General features: G+C 42.5%; 1 protein-coding gene across 6 annotated transcripts in view; it reads left to right on the top strand.

Annotated features, from left to right (window-relative positions):
* cstf1 (cleavage stimulation factor, 3' pre-RNA, subunit 1) overlaps window positions 1-16,106 on the top strand; it is a 38,299-nt gene extending 22,193 nt beyond the window's left edge. For all 6 annotated transcript variants that reach the window (XM_078555448.1, XM_078555449.1, XM_078555450.1 and 3 more), the window contains 3 exons: window positions 718-915; window positions 2,282-2,672; window positions 13,752-16,106. In XM_078555448.1, the coding sequence (XP_078411574.1) occupies window positions 718-915; window positions 2,282-2,672; window positions 13,752-14,011 (849 nt within the window). In that variant the 3' untranslated portion in view covers window positions 14,012-16,106. The remainder of the gene's footprint in view (window positions 1-717; window positions 916-2,281; window positions 2,673-13,751) is intronic.
* Window positions 16,107-16,534: the final 428 nt, after the last annotated feature.

The following is a 16,534-nucleotide window of genomic DNA, read 5'->3' as shown; positions in this document are numbered from 1 at the left end:
TAATGGTGAATATTGACTTTTAACATTAGGATTGATTTTCTGACGGCCCTCATAAAGGGATTTTTTTTTGTTCATGTTGTTTCTATTTGTATTTTTAATATGCGTTCTGACTTTGGTCTGATACACTCTTAATTTTAGTTTAAATTAGAAATGTTGAAGTCAATTTGTGCAGATGTGTTTAGGAACAGATGTTTGCATCTTTCAAGCTATAAGAGCCTTTGGAAGCAGTTACTTTACCTCTGGAAATTATATTCTTTTGTAAAACTGTGTAGTGCACTTTAAAAGCAGCAAGGGGGCACTCTAACCAAAGGCAGCGTGGACAGAAGAGGTTTGTTTAGTAAAACAGTAATTCATTTGCACACGGTCTGATTAATTCACTATTGGAGGTTCCCCTACCTATTCCCTGTCCCCAGGATGATGCTGTTTTATCCAGTTTTAATGTATATTTACAATTTTTTCGGCTCAGTATATGTACCAATTTGGTGTGAAGCTGGATGAGTTGTTGAAGTAATTGTAGACTTAATCTTCAATCTTTAGTAATGAGGAGTGCCCCTCTAGTTTGATGTATCTCACAGCTATTTATAGTGAATAACTGCAGCCATACTAACGAATGTGGACGACAGCAAATTAAGTCACAGTGCTTGCATGAAATTCTTGCCTTCAGTAAAAAATGTCAGATTGCTTGTAATACAGTACTTTAATTATTGTCTTACACAGGTGATGATGAATGAGACAGCACAGCAGAACATGGAAAACCATCCCGTAATTCGCACGCTGTACGATCATGTAGATGAGGTCACCTGTCTTGCTTTCCACCCCACAGAACAGATACTAGCTTCGGGGTCAAAGGACTACACACTGAAACTCTTTGACTATTCCAAACCTTCTGCAAAAAGGGCATTCAAGTACCTTCAGGTTAGAGATCAGAATTAATGGACTCATTTGATAGCATTATTGGCTTGAAGTTAAAAGGTTGTGAGTTCAAGCCCCACTGTGGATCTAAACATGTGTTCTAGATTATCACCTCATTGCGGTACATTTTTTATTCGTTTATGGGGTATGGGTGTTGCTGGCTAGACCAACAATTATTGCCCATCCCTAATTGCCCTCGAGTGGTGGTGAGCTGCCTTCTTGAACCACTGCAGTCCATGTGGTGTAGGTACATCCACAGTGCTGTTAGGAAGGGACTTCCAGGATTTTGACCCAGCAACAGTAAAGAAACGGCGCTATATTTCCTAGTCAGGATGGTGTGTCACTTTGGGGGGAACTTGGCAGGTGGTGGTGTTCCCATGCATCTGCTGCCTTGGTCCTTCTAGGTGGTAGAGGTTGCAGGTTTGGATGTTACTGTCGAAGGGGCCTTGGTGAGTTGCTGCAGTGCATCTTGTAGATGGTACACACTGCTCCCACTGTGCGTTGGTGGTGGGGAGAGCGAATGTTTAAGGTGGTGGTTGCGTTACCAATCAAGCGAGCTGCTTTGTTCTGGATGGTGTCAAGTTTCTTGAGTGTTGTTGGAGCTGCACTCATCCAGGCAAGTGAAGAGTATTCCATCACACTCCTGACTTGTGCCTCATAGATAGTGGACAGGCTTTGGAGAGTCAGGTGGTGAGTTGCTGTCTGCAGAATGATGCAGTGCTGCATTGTTTGAGATGCTGTCTTTCTTTTAATGAAGGTCCTGTATGCTTTCTTAGACAAATGTCCCATAGAATGGGGATTTTCCCATGTTTCTGACCAATTTTCCTACCTAATCTGCACTACCAAAAACAGATTGTCTGGCCATTTATTCATTTTCTGTTTGTGGGATGTTATTGTCTATCTGACAACAGTGACTGCACTTCAAGTGTAATCCATACTTTGAAATCTCTTTGGAAAGTCTTGAGGACATATAAATGCAGGGGTTTTCTTAACATCTTGATGGTAGCCTTATTGACATTTCCATGCTGTGCCAGTCTTGTTTTGCTCCCTCTGTTACTCTCTGTCCTCCTCCCTCCAGAGACCATTGAATTTTTGAAGTTCAGTTTCATGGTGTTTGCAGTATTCCAGTACCTTGTCTAAATGGCCAGTCTCCATGTTTGAGCTTCTGTAGTCTGATCAACCGTGAGAATTTCAACCAAACACTCTCAATCCTATTCATATTATACATGTATATACACTTTCTAGCATGAGTCACTGATAATGACTAGAAGGCAGCCTGGCAGAATTTTCCCTTGTGGCACCTGCAGGAAAAAAAAGGGGCAATTAATTATCATTGATCTCTGCAGCTTACCTTTTATGTGTTTTTTAGGAAGCGGAAATGCTGCGCTCCATCTCCTTCCACCCCTCTGGAGATTACATTTTAGTGGGAACGCAGCACCCAACTCTACGATTGTATGATGTCAATACCTTCCAGTGTTTTGTATCAAGCAATCCCCGTGATCAACATACAGATGCTGTCTGTGCTGTGAGCTACAACCCCAGCGCCAACATGTATGTTACGTGCAGTAAAGATGGCAACATCAAGCTGTGGGATGGTGTATCGAACCGCTGCATTACGACCTACGAAAAAGCACACGATGGTGCGGAGGTGTGCTCCATTATGTTCTCAAGAAATTCAAAGTATGTTTTGTCGAGTGGAAAGGATTCTATTGTGAAACTATGGGAAATATCAACTGGGCGCACAATGGTTAAATACACAGGTAAGAAAAGCTAACCAAAATTCGATCTGTGAACTGAAATTTTTGGTATGGCTAGGTAAAGGAGCCAGTTACCTACCTTGTATATTCACCACTCATCTTGAAGTCATGATGCCATTCAGGATAGGAGGTTACTTTCTTTCCATCTTTTTCTCTTACAGCATGCCAATGGATGCAATTTATGTATGTTTTTTGTATACTTCATTCATTTGAGAAACCCAAGATTGAAAAGGGTAGAAGAGAAGACAAAGTAAATTAGGAATTGCTAAAACTCAGCTTGGGTTCCACAGAATGAACTTTTTTTTGGAAAAATATACTTTATTCAAAAAATACCTGCCAGAACATTACAAAACATTTCAAAATGGCCATCACAAAAAGTGCAATCATATTCAACTGTTCCACATATATCACGAGGTGCTTCAATACAATCACTGAACATTACAGACATCTCAACATGTTTATCACAGACAGTGCAATGGTATTCAAGTTATCGACATAGATCATGTTACACTCTGAGGCGCTTCAATACAATTATGATACATTTAGTATTTACTGCATACATTCCTTCTGAATCATACAGCCTGAGGGGTCTATACAGTTCCCAGCCCCTCTATGGCAGAAAGGTCTTAGACAGCGACCTTTCCCCATTGTGCCTTTGCAGCGGCTGCCCCAAGCTATAGTGCATCTCTCAACACGTAGTCCTGGACCGTGGAATGTACCAGTCTGCAACACTTGGTCAGGGACAACTCTTTGCACTGGAAGACCAACAAGTTTCGAGCAGACCAAAGAGCGCCTTTCACCGAGTTGATGATCCTCCAGCTGCAGTTGATGTTTGTCTTGGTGTGTGTCCCTGGGAACAGCCCGTAGAGCACAGAGTCCTGTGTCATAGAACTGCTTTGGATGAACCTTGACAAAAACCACGGCATCTCTCTCCAGACCTTCTTTGCAAAGGCATATTCCACAAGGAGGAGAACAATGATCTCTTCCCCACCACAGCCACCTCGAGGGCAGCATGCAGAGGGGGTGAGCTTCCTGGCACGTAGGAAAGATCTGACGGGGAGGGCCTTTCTTACCACCAGCCAAGCTACATCTTGGTGCTTGTTGGAAAGCTTTGGCGATGAGGGGTTCTGCCAAATGACTTTGACAATCCGCTCAGGGAACCATCCGACTGATCCACTATCTCCTTTTCCCTCAGGGCCTCTAGGACGTTACATGCAGACTGCTGCCTGATGGACTTGTGGTCAAAGGTGTTTCTCTGCATAAATTTTTCCATGAGGGACAGGTGGTATGGCACAGTCCAACTACTTGGAACATTCCGCGGCAGCGTGGCCAGACCCATTCTTCGCTACACCAGGGACAGGTAGAACCTCAAGCTGAGTTGCATTCAGTTCTGTTGGACTGGATCGGCCCAGACCTGCTAGAAGTGTACGAGAGTATGCTCATAGCCAGCAGCATGTCAGAATCCATGAGGAAAGGCATCATCACCCTCATCTACAAGCGGAAGGGGGAAATGGAGGAAATTAGAAATTGGCGACCCATCTCATGTGGACTATGAGATTCTGTCCAAGGCCATCGCCATTGGGTCAGATCTGCTCTGGAGTTGGTGATCCATCCTGGCCAGACCTGCATTGTACCCGGCAGGAAGATCTCCGACAGCCTCGTGCTACTCAGGGAATACGATTGCCTATGTACAGGTTAGGGGTGTGGACAGCTGCCTGATCCGCCTGGACCAGGAGAAGGCCTTTTACAGTGTATCGCCCATCTACATGGTGGATGTGCTCTCTAAAATGGGGTTTGGGAGGGAATCAGCAACTGGATCCAGCTGCTCTACACACACATCAGTAGTGCGGATCCAATCAATGGGTGGGAATTAGAAAGCTTTCCAATTAAATCTGGAGTCAGGCAGGGCTGTCCCTCTCCCCTGTCCTGTTTGCGTGTTGCATAGAACCCTTCGCTGAGTCCATCAGGAAGGATCCGGGCATGAGGAGTGACGATCCCAGGCAGTGAAGGCACTCAGGTTAAACCCTCCCTGTACATGGACGATGTCGCTGTCTTCTGCACAGAACTGCTGTCAGTGCGCAGACTGATCAACATCTGCGACCAGTTTGAACTAGCCTCAGGAGCCAAGGTAAATTGTGGCAAGAGCGAGACCATGTTCTTTGGGAACTGGGCTGACCGATCCTTTGTCCCCTTCACTGTCAGGTCAGATGGCCTGAAGGTGCTGGGGATATGGTTCGGAGGGACCAGGGCATGCGTTAGAAACTAGAAGGAGCGAGTGGCTATGGTGAAAAGAAAACTGGGCATGTGGGAGCGATGCTCCCTCTCCACTGCGGTTAAGAACCTGGTCATCAGGTGTGAGGCACTCTTGGTGTTACTGTGCATGCCGCAGGTCTGGCCCATTCCTCACTCCTGTGCGGTGGCAATCACCTGAGCCATCTTTCGCTTTATCTGGAGGTCGAAAATGGATCGTGTTCGCTGGGACACGATGTACAAGCCTCTAGGTAAAGGGGGGAAAAAATGTGCCCAACATCGCCCTCATCCTGATGGCCACCTTTGTCTGTGGCTGCATCAAGCTGTGCATAGACCCTCAGTATGCAACCACCAAGTGTCACTACGTGCTGAGGTTCCAGAGAATGAACTTGTGGGAGGACAGGGAGAGATACTAAGAATGGTCTAATCACAGAATCACACAGTGCAGCAGAGGCCTTTCAGCCCATCGAGTCTGCACCGACACGTGAGAAACACCTGACCTACCTACCTAACCCCATTTACCAGCACTTGGCCCATAGCCTTGAATGTTATGACATGCCAAGTGCTCATCCAGGTACTTTTTAAAGGATGTGAGGCACCCTGCCTCCACCACCCTGCCAGGGAGTGCATTTCAGACTGTCACCACCCTCTGGGTGAAAACATTTTTCCTCACATCCCCCCTAAACCTCCTGCCCCTCACCTTGAACTTATGTCCCCTTGTGACTAACTTTTCAACTAAGGGGAACAGCTGCTCCCTATCCACCCTGTCCATGCCCCTCATAATCTTGTACACCGCGATCAGGTCGCCCCTCAGTCTTCTCTGCTCTAACGAAAACAACCCAAGTCTATCCAACTTCTATTCATAACTTAAATGTTTCATCCCAGGCAACATCCTGGTGAATCTCCTCTGCACCTCCTCCAGTGCAATCACATCCTTCCTATAATGTGGCGACCAGAACTGCACACAGTACTCCAGCTGTGGCCTCACCAAGGTTCTATACAACTCCAAGATGACCTCCCTACTTTTGTAATCTATGCCTCGATTGATAAAGGCAAGTGTCCCGTATGCCTTTTTCACCACCCCATTAACATGCCCCTCTGTCTTCAGGGATCTATGGACACACATGCCAAGGTCCCTCTCTTCCTCAGAACTTCCTAGTGTCATGCCATTCATTGAATACTTCCTTGTCAAATTACTCCTTCCAAATAAACAACAAGGATCCTGGAACATCCTTGTGGGACTTGGTGTCTAGGAGAGGTCTGTACACACACTGAATATTACCTTGTTAACTACAATGCATAATGTTATTAGGTTTTCCTGTGGATCATTTGTTACCAAAGTAACTTGAATTATTTTTATCTCTGCTGTACCAAACTTGACAATGGTTTGTCAATGATTTCTTTTCAAAAAGTCCACATACGGCATATGTAACTTCCTGAAACGTTAAGAAATGTTTGTGCATAATCAAAGTTTGAGTTCCTTTCTCTTAGTTTCTTTCAGCACAGAGTTTTAAGAAAATGTTTGTGTTCTATTTTAAGTTTGTGTAGGGACTTTTCTCAAACTCTTGAATGTAAGCACTTGGTGCTTTTTCGTTTTGTTAAATTCAGTGGTGTGGTTTCGAACTTCAGTACATGCCACAATTTTCTCTAGGACCGTAAGCCAAAGTGATGTGGCTTTCATTTAATTCTGTCAAACTAAACAAAAGGGAAGAAAGGAAAATATTAGATTCTATTCTTGTGTTGATTTTCATGGTTTGAGTGGACTAGCATTGTTTTCACATTGGTGCTGTTGGATCATTTGAGCACCACATAGATATGTTACACTGTGTATTTTCAAAAGTCAAACCAATGATTATCTTTTATGTTAATAGATGTCTAGTTTAAAGTCATTTTTATATATCAGGAAAATGCAGATTACAGTCTCTGGGACATATGCAACCAGCCATCCTACGCAATCTAGCTCATGAAACCCAGCTATTGCATTTCAGTTTATCCTTGTAGTTCTTAGTTGCTGTTTTGTCCTATTTGAATTCTGTAGGCCTGGAGATTTGGAAAGGACTGCTTTTGGTGCTTTTGCCTTATTTGTAGATATACTCTATATCACAGCACAAAGATCTTTTAGTAATAGCAAATTAATTAGAACACTCTGAATGAGTAATGTAGTGTCAATTTTTTTTTGAGTTCAACACATTTCATAGCAGAGCCATGTTATTTCCAAATCATTTCTGGATCGTAACTCTAATGTGAATTGATTGCACCATAATAATTTGTCATTCACTAAGACGGTTGCCAAAATGCCCCAGCTTCCAATGTTTAACATGAAAACTGCCATTAGCAAAATAAACCTAAAATGGAATAAAGCTACCCTCACCAACTACAAAACACAAAAGACATAGGAAGGGTTCATGTGACAGTTAAAAATGGTGTTAGGTGGTAGGCTACCTGATGCATTTATTGCATAAATACAATTTCCAATGCGGTACTGAGCAATACAGAGCAGGAAGATACTAATTTCTCTGATCTCATCCAGAGAGAAAATCAAGGGCATTAGAACTGGCCTCTGCACCCCAGAATTAAGAAAGAGAAAAGCCAGCCACTGTTTTTAACACCTGATCATTATTCAGTCTCTGCTGCTGGAAGTTCTGCATATGTTATTGTCACATAGAGACAGGATTTAGCTCAACTGGAGTGCCTGATGCAATTGAAAAGTCACAAAGAATTTCAAAGTATTAGAGGCATGCCAATCCTCTAGAAATCTTACCCCAAAATAATCATCGTCATTTGAGGAAGGCAGAAAATTGTCAACAATTCAAGGTTTAAATTTGGTAACAAGTAAGCATAAACCTTTTTGTTAGGGGAGTGCCTGTTGGCAGTACCTTAGCTTCATTTTACTCAGCCTTTACTTTGTACCGATCAGCACCATTGCGCAGATCTGGGTCGATGACAGTAAACTAAAGTTTGCTATTGGCACTTGCTGATGAGGAAGCTGTACAGGTAGCTCCTGTAAATGTTTCTGTTTTCTCACACTGGACACTGACAGTTGTTAGGAGTTTGAGGAAGCCCGCTTGTGCACAGCTGCAACTCGAGTCAATATTTAGCTGATGACTTTCCAAGGAACCCTGGAATGTTCTAGGTGGTCAAGAATCTGCCAAACTGATTGGATTATAATGGAAAGTGGCAGTCCAAGAGATGCATGTGGGAAGGCATAAAATGATCAGAAAAATTGGCAAGAAAGCAGAAAAAGGAAGGAAATGATGACAAATGGGGAAGGGAAAAGAGGAAGGAAATCTGAGTTTTAACAAAAGTACAATTTAACAAAAAGGGAAATTAGCTCAGTGGTATAAGTGTAAAGAGAATGCACAATAGTACATGAATGATCTGTAGGTGATCCCCTTCCACCTGTGGGGGATTTCAGGTGGCGGTGAGGAGCAAACAAAGGTCTGAAATAAATCGATATATTTTTTGTTTATAGTCTGGACATATGCAATTATTACTATAATAACTTGCATTTTTATAATCCCATTAATATAGTTAAAACATCCCAAGGTATTTCACTAGAGGAATAAGGAAAATTGGCATTGAACCAAAGAAGGAGAGATGAGGATATGTGTCCAAATGTTTGTTAGAGATGGTTTATAAGGAAAATATTAAAGAAAGCGAAGAAAGGACTGAGGCAGCGAGGTTTCAGTAGGAGCAGCTGAATGCTCAACTACTATTAGTGGGGTGAAGGGATGGAGGGATGCATAGGCATTGGAGTCCGGGGAATGAGGAATTTGGCAGGTTGTACGGCTCAAGGAGGTTTACAGAAAGAAGAAGATCATGAAGGAAGTAAAACACAAGGGTAAATTTTTGGCTTTTGGGAACTGAGCTACTATAGGTCAAAGGGGACAGAAGTGACTGGTGAGCATTTTGTTAATTGATGTGGAATAGGATATGGATATTATGTTTTTGTGTGAGCAGATGTGCAGGAAGGTTATGGTTATATGGAACATTATTTGTCTGGGGTTGTCCTTAATACAAGACATTTGTGCCCTTTGAAGATGTCCGAAGTTTCAAAGCCATTTGCAGACATTACTTAACAAGCAAATTGCAAGTATTGTCTCAATCATTGAACCATAGGCTCGAGTCCCATTCTAGAGACTTGAACACGTAATCCAGGCTGATACTTCATTGTAATACTGAAGAAGTGCTGCACTGTTGGAGGTGTTACCTTTCAGATAAGATTTTAAACCAAAATGATGTCTCCCCTCTCAGTTGGACATAGAAGACCTCATTGAAAAGAAGGAGCAGGGAGTTCTTCTAGTATCCTGACCAATATTTATCTCTTAACCACAATGATGAAAACAGGTTATCTAGTCATGCACCCCATTGCAGTTTGTGGGATTTTGTATGTAACTTGGTTTCTGCATTTCACTACAGTACAATAGTGACCACGCTTTCAAATGACTTAATTGGATGTAAAGTGCTTAAGGATATCTTGAGGTCAAGAAAGGCACTATGTAAATGCAAGTCCTTATTTCAGTTTACCAGGACTAAACATTCAGATACAGTTTTTACTATGTGGGGAAACCAGGAGTTTTACCAACATTTTAAGAAATGCATTATGAAATTCTATCCATTATTTTTCATGGAAACAGAAAAGCCTTTACTTAGCTATACTACATAAGAGGGAACATGATTGGAATTCTGGAATTCAAGGGTTTTTTCAGGATAATGCTATCCAATCCCATATACTTTTCCTTCAACAGTGAAAGCCAGTAGCCTTGTGCTTACACAATTCCACATTCACTGACATTGAGCTTTCAGATAATGAGAAAACTCTGTTGAACTGCTAAGATTGAGAATTTCTGAAATTATGTGAAATTTATAAATTGAGAAGCTCTGCAAAAAAAAATCCCAGATTTTGTGTGCCAATATCACTACTTTTAAAGGTTTCTTTTCAAAATGAAGTCATAATTTGCAGATTGTGATCTGCTCACAGTTGCACAGAATGTGTCTTGCATCTTCTAGGCAGTTTTGAATTTCTTTGAGTTTAAACTCTTTGACCTGTTCAAATTAATGTGACTTTCGATGCTTTGTAAACCAACTTGCCCACCAGTGATGCAGAAAAGGGTTCCCTGTAGCTGCTAACGTCTGCTAGTTTCTAGTGGTCATACCTCAAAACTGTACAAAGTGATGCAACAATGGAATGGAGCATGAGCAAACCATTGCAATTTGGCATTGGAGTCCACAGCTGCCAAAGTTTTATGGTAAAAGCACAAGACATTTGAAATCCAAATTAAACCTTAATAAAAAAATTAATTGCTCTGACTCATCGTAAACTGAGCCTCAAAAGGTTTCAAATGGGCATTCACCTTAGTCTTGTCTGTATACCCATCCTCTACTGTCCCCTTTCCTGAAAGTGTTTACAGTTTGCTGGGCTGTGCTTATAGGCACCAGTCACATCCCAGTACTTTGCCTAGATGACCATTCTTGATCTAAAAACCTTAGCACTGAGTGCTAGCAGACAATTTAAACATGAGGCATCACAGCCAAGCCTGTTCTCAGCCAATATCCATACATACTCACTTTGAGGAGGGGGTCACTGGATCAGAAGTCAGGATCACTAGTGATTTCATCATCCCTAGCCAAGGGTACTGAGGTTAATTGATGTTCCTTGCTGATAGTTGCTCTCGACTAATTTAACTCCACACCTTGGATTAGATTAGCTGTGATCAACAAAATCAGTGCAGACTTGAACAGAGCCTGTTCCATATAGCTGAATTACACATTACAGAAATGTACTGAGTCAAACTTACATTGTGAAGCAGGAAACATTGAATTAGAATTGTTAACATCAATTAGAAATGGTTTCAAATCCTTTCCTACAGTCTCACCCCTCAACCCAGTCAACCTGTTTTTGATATCCTTTGTTTATTTCCAAGGTTTTTGATAGTGTTTTAAAAGGCGATCTTTCAGAATTCACCAAATGATTAAATGATTTTTGTGCCCAGTTTTCCTCTACCCTCTCCCAAATGTGCTCATTTATACTAAGTTATGGCTTCGTAGACACTGAAGTTCCTCCAGTATATTACTTAATCTAGGAATGTCTGAGCTTTTTTGGTAGGCCACACAGCTCTGCACTATGGAGCCTTGGGAAGCATATATTATTTTTAAGCCCATTTTCCCATTTAAAGATGTTGCTGAGTGTGGTGGTGTGATTTCGGATTTATCCATCAATGGAGCAAAAGTCCTAAAAACAGCTTTCTCAAAACCTCCAGGCCTGTGAAATTCAAACCAAGCAATGCAATGACTAAGTACAAGACCAAATATGACATTTTTCTGGGCTTAGAGCAGTGGATTAGCAGCACGCTGGGGTTGCATGTAGTTTTGGAACTGCCCCATCAGACACTGCTTCATGGGCAAATCTCGACAGGTGTGCTGAAAGTCCATTGAGTTTCTAGAAAGGGTCAAAAGAAATTACAGTTAAAGCTGACCCTGCTCTCAACCAATATTCACAATAATAGATCGATAGCAGTCAGGAATGGGAGCCCTGGTCAATTTTCCCTTCATTGTAAGAGCTACATTTACCCTCACTGTGATTATATAACTCATCACAGAACAGGAATTCGGCTTGGAACTTTCCTGGTCCCAGTTCTGCATTGAACCACTTAAGAAGCCAAAGGTAGAAGGTTTTTGTGGACGCAGGAAAGAAATGAAGAAGTTACATGCAACACTTCATCAGTATATCCCAAAGCACTTGTGTCAAAGAATTGACTTTTTGCCTGTGCTGAATTTTTGATTGGGACTTTTTGAGGTTGGAACAGCATAAGTACACAACATGAGAAATAAGAACAGGAGTTGGCCATTCGACGCCTCGAACCTGCTCCATCAGTCAGTAAAATCATGCCTGATCTGACCTAAATTCCACTTTCCTGCCTGTCCCCATACCCTTTACTCCCTTGTCAATTAGAAATCTGTCTAACTCAGCCTTGATTATATTCAGTGACCCAGCCTCCGTTGCTCTTTGCAGGAGAGAATTCTAAGCTCTAACAACCCTCTGACAGAAGAAATTCCTCTTCAACTCCTCCGTAAATGGGAGACCCCTTATTTTGAAACTGCCTCCTAGTTCCAGTGTATCCCATGAAAGGAAGCATCCTCTCAGTATCTACCCTATCAGGCGCCCTCAGAATCTTATATATTTCAATAAGATATAGATATCATAGTCATTTACAGCATAGAAAAAGGCCATTTGGCTCATCAAGTCCATGCAGGCACCCTGCGGAGCAGTCCCGTTAGCACCCCCCTCACTCGATCTCCATAGCCCTGCAGGACCCCATGTTCAGAATGTCAGTAAGCGTATTCGAAGATTCTTCAAAGAACTGTTCCACCAATCACAGGCCATTTCTATCCCGTGTATTCTGTTGCTTGGATCACTAGTGAGCCAATCAGCATCAAATGTGGGAGAGAATCAGTCTCTGGATGAGCAGCTTTCTTCAGCCTCAGGCCCCACTGCAGCGGTGAATCTGCTAGGGAGGGAGGCTTACAGGGTTGGGGGGTGGGGGTTGGGGGGGGGGGGGGGGGGGGGGGGGGTGCGAGAGTCAAAGTGGCTGCCAAGTGGGAGCAAAGTGGCTGCCGAGCGGGGGGAAAGCGAGGGAGCGAGCGAAGTAGGGAGGGAGCACACTGGAGCGAGGGTGGGTGGGAGGGGACAGGAGGGAGCGAGGGTGGGTGGGAGGGAGTGAGGGAAGGAGTGTGCAGGAACGAGGGTGGGAGGGAGCGCGCGGGAGCGAGGATGGGCGGGAGGGAGCGCGCGGGAGCGAGGGTGGGTGGGCGGGAGGGAGCGCGAGCGAGGGTGGGTGGGATGCAGCGCGCACGAGCGAGGGTGGGTCTGTGGGGGGGAGGGAGCGCGAGCGAGGGTGGGTGTGTGAGGGAGGGAGCACGGACATGTGCGAGGGAGGGAGCGAGTGCGCTCAAGCGAGGGAGCAGCAGAGTTTGTATGTGTATGAGCGAGAGCCTAGCTTAATCCCAGTCTGAGTTCGCACTCACCCTCACTCCCCCACACAACAACACACTCTTACTAACTCGCGTGTGGATGAGGTTGAGTGAATAAGTACCCTGAGACTGAGAGAGAGCTGGAAAAACACAATTTGACTATTCCGCACTCTAATGGTCAACTTTATTACTGACTCATCATTTTAAATTATCAACTTAGTGCCTTGACATTGATTTATTTTTGCTCACCAATTTGTTTCTTCATACCTCAACGTTTTATTGAAATTCACGTTTAATGTTGCCCCAAAGCTTATCTTTTCGAAATTTGCTCATCGGCTTCTTGAGTGAGAAAAAAATTGAAATGTGGCCCCTCGCTCGAAAAGGTTCTGGACAAGCCTGGATTATGGGAATCGCAGTCGTTTGTGTTTGGGCATGTTTGCAGAGATAGTCCCATGTCACTTGGCATAGGTCAAAGAAACAGGTCCCTTCTGAAGTAATGGTCAGTTGCAGTGGACAATTGCTGCCAAAGTTGATTAACACAGGCCCAGGATTAAACTTGGAATCTTCATGTCCTCTGGCCCGTTTTACTTGGGAAGTGTGTTTACTGACTGCACTCCTTGTTCTTTATATTGAATATATTGAGTTTCTTTCAACCAAATTGCCTTTATCTAAATTACTAATTCCATACAATTTAACAAGGAAAAACACAAATTTTATTGTAATTAGTGTTTCAAAAATGAGCAGGACTGTGGATGACTGACTGACAATGCAATAATCAGTTATAACTAATGGGACTAGATAAAAGCAAAAGAGCAACAAGTGTTGACAAGTCTTATAATTTGTATTTTAACTCCCATTTAGGTGCAGGATTGAGTGGCAGACAGACGCATCGCACCCAGGCTGTCTTCAACCATACTGAAGATTATGTGCTTCTCCCTGATGAACGAACAATAAGTCTTTGCTGCTGGGACTCACGTACAGCTGAGCGCAAGAACCTCCTATCTCTTGGACATAACAACATTGTTCGCTGCATTGTGCACTCTCCTACCAATCCTGGTTTCATGACCTGTAGTGATGACTTCAGGGCCAGGTTCTGGTATAGAAGATCCAGCACCGATTGAAAAATGCACCTGAAGCATGAGAAGGTGGGGGCATGAATCCTGGTCACAGTACACTGAGAAGGAGCTGGAAGTATTGTAGGAACTGAAGTTCTTTCACCTTGCTCTGTACACTCCCTCTTTGTCATGCTCCAAATTTTGGCTTGAGGTAATGGAATTATTTCCTAAGTACAGTGTGGCATAATACTCTGCTTGTATGAAGGTCTCCACACATCCGTAGATTGTTTACAGCTCAGGTTGCTTTTGTTCACCTTTTATTCATGGATTATGTAGATATAAGCATTATGTAACATGGCAAACTTCAACATTGATTTGTGTTTTCAAACAATATCCCACAATTTAAAGTCAAAAATTACTATCTCTGCCTTGTACAGTCATAGGTTCACTAAAGCCATTTCAGCCTCAGAAATCAATCTCTTGCCTTCATCATTGGCTTTAAAATAGCAGTTAGTGTTGGAAAAGATCACCAATTACAATTTCCAGAATGCTTTCATTTCAGATTTTTGAAACCACCTCTTTGTTTTGTACTTCTGCTTTCAGATTTCATTAAGATACCTGTGTAATTGACTTAAAAATTAATGGATTCTTATTCCAAAAGGATTAATCAATCAACATCTCAGCAAAGTGTCTGCCCTGCACGTGTAAGCCATAGAGTGAATGTTGGCAGAGCATTCGCTCAAGGGTCCTCACAGCAGAAATAGATTTTGTTCTCATCCTATGTCTGTATTTCCTGCCATCCTGACTGGGATCATGTGATTAGAAAGTAGGAATCAAATCTGAAACCTTCATGTTCTGTGTAACACTATACACTGCCTTTATCCAGGAGGTCATGGGGAAACCCAAGCAAACATATATTTTAATGCTGTGTCAACATGCTTCTTGAATGATCTTAATTCATCACCTCTCATACTACCTGTAGCACTTCACTATATTTCTGTTAAGCTTCAACTGGTTCTCCAGACATAACTCAGGTTTGGGAGGGCAAAACTGATAGTTGGGCAACTAAATATTTGTCACAGCTTGAGTGGACATAGTATAAAATTTCACATCACAATTGCATATTACTGAAATCTTAGTTACACAACTGTAGCTGGCCTATAATTTCTTATTCCAATATTTGTTGGTGAGCTATGTGATTCCATGATGAAATTTTAATAGTATTGTAGCATGAAACTTCTTGAAAAGATGGCATGTTACATAGCTGAAACTTGCATAATAGTTGTTTGAGAACATGGAGCTCTTAATTTCTATCAGTACTTAGTACTTCCAAACTGATGGGGTGTAAGTGTTTGCTGGCTGTCAGGGCCCTACATGAAATTATTTTGGGAGTCTCAGTGCAGGTCCTAATTGGTGTGGGCCCAGTGCAATGTTGATAGTTTCAGTCCAAGGGGTTGGCAATTGTAACGATTTGAAAAATGTCACGGAAGATGAAGTTATATTGATTTTCTGATCTGAGTTGAATTTATTCATTTGTGATTGGAGTCAGCATCCCACAAGAAAGATCATCGGCCAGGTTTCTCAATCCTGATTTCTATTCAGTGACCACTACTAGAAAGTTCCAGATTGTGAGGGCAGGGTGCTGCCCAATGTGATATACATCCCTTCTAATGTGGTTAAATACACTTTTGACATTCGTTGTGAGATATTGCTTGAGTTTAATGACAAGGTATTGGAGACCAAACAGAGTGTATGGAACTTCACATTGTGATATTGCCTTCACCTAAGCAGAGGAAAAGATTGGCGAAGGAAAATAGTGTTGTCCGTTATTGTATTACACCTTTAACTTGAACAATAAGTAACTTTATGGTGAATGTTGACTGTACACGTGCTTTTAGCTAATGACCAGTGTTGCTTGTTCAATCAGTATTCATTTGCAACCTCTGCACCCCATTTAGCTGTTCTTGTTGACAGCTACAATCAGTTAGCACCTGGCAGTCTGAAAAATAGATATCATTTTCATATTAACTAAAGTCTTACATTAGTAATATGCAAGATCACTATGAAGCTTATCCATTTTTCTTTTTACGGTAACCCATCAGACATATAAAGAAGTCATTTTGTTGTTAGTTTAATAATAATAAATAAAACTTGAAACTGACTACTGTGCACTGTTGTCTCTTTAACCCCTCAGTTTTCTTTCCTCCTTTCAACTGACCTCTGAGCCGTGGTTCTACAAGTTACTCGTAGCCGCCTTATCTTCCACATGTTGCCATTTCTAGTGAGTGAGCCCAGATAATGTGTGTTGAGAGACTAGTCAGAAAGTGGAGCATAGCAGACTTGTGAGCAGATACAAGAGGTAGGAACTCCAACTAATTTTTCCATTTCCACCGCCCCTTCCCCCGCCAATTCCCCTTACCTAGGAATGCTGTGGCAAATTGTACTACCCTGCTGTGTCTTCTAGGTCACTTGTTGGCATTGTCATTTCTAATCCCATTCCAGGATTTGTGCACTCAATCTAGGCTGACACTTAAATCTGGTACTGACGGAGTGCTGCATTGTTGGTGCGTTTTTCAATTGAAAATTAAA

The sequence above is a fragment of the Cetorhinus maximus genome, chromosome 13, assembly GCF_964194155.1.
Source record: "Cetorhinus maximus chromosome 13, sCetMax3.hap1.1, whole genome shotgun sequence".
Lineage (NCBI taxonomy): Eukaryota > Metazoa > Chordata > Chondrichthyes > Lamniformes > Cetorhinidae > Cetorhinus > Cetorhinus maximus.
This window is presented reverse-complemented; position numbering and strand designations above follow the sequence as displayed.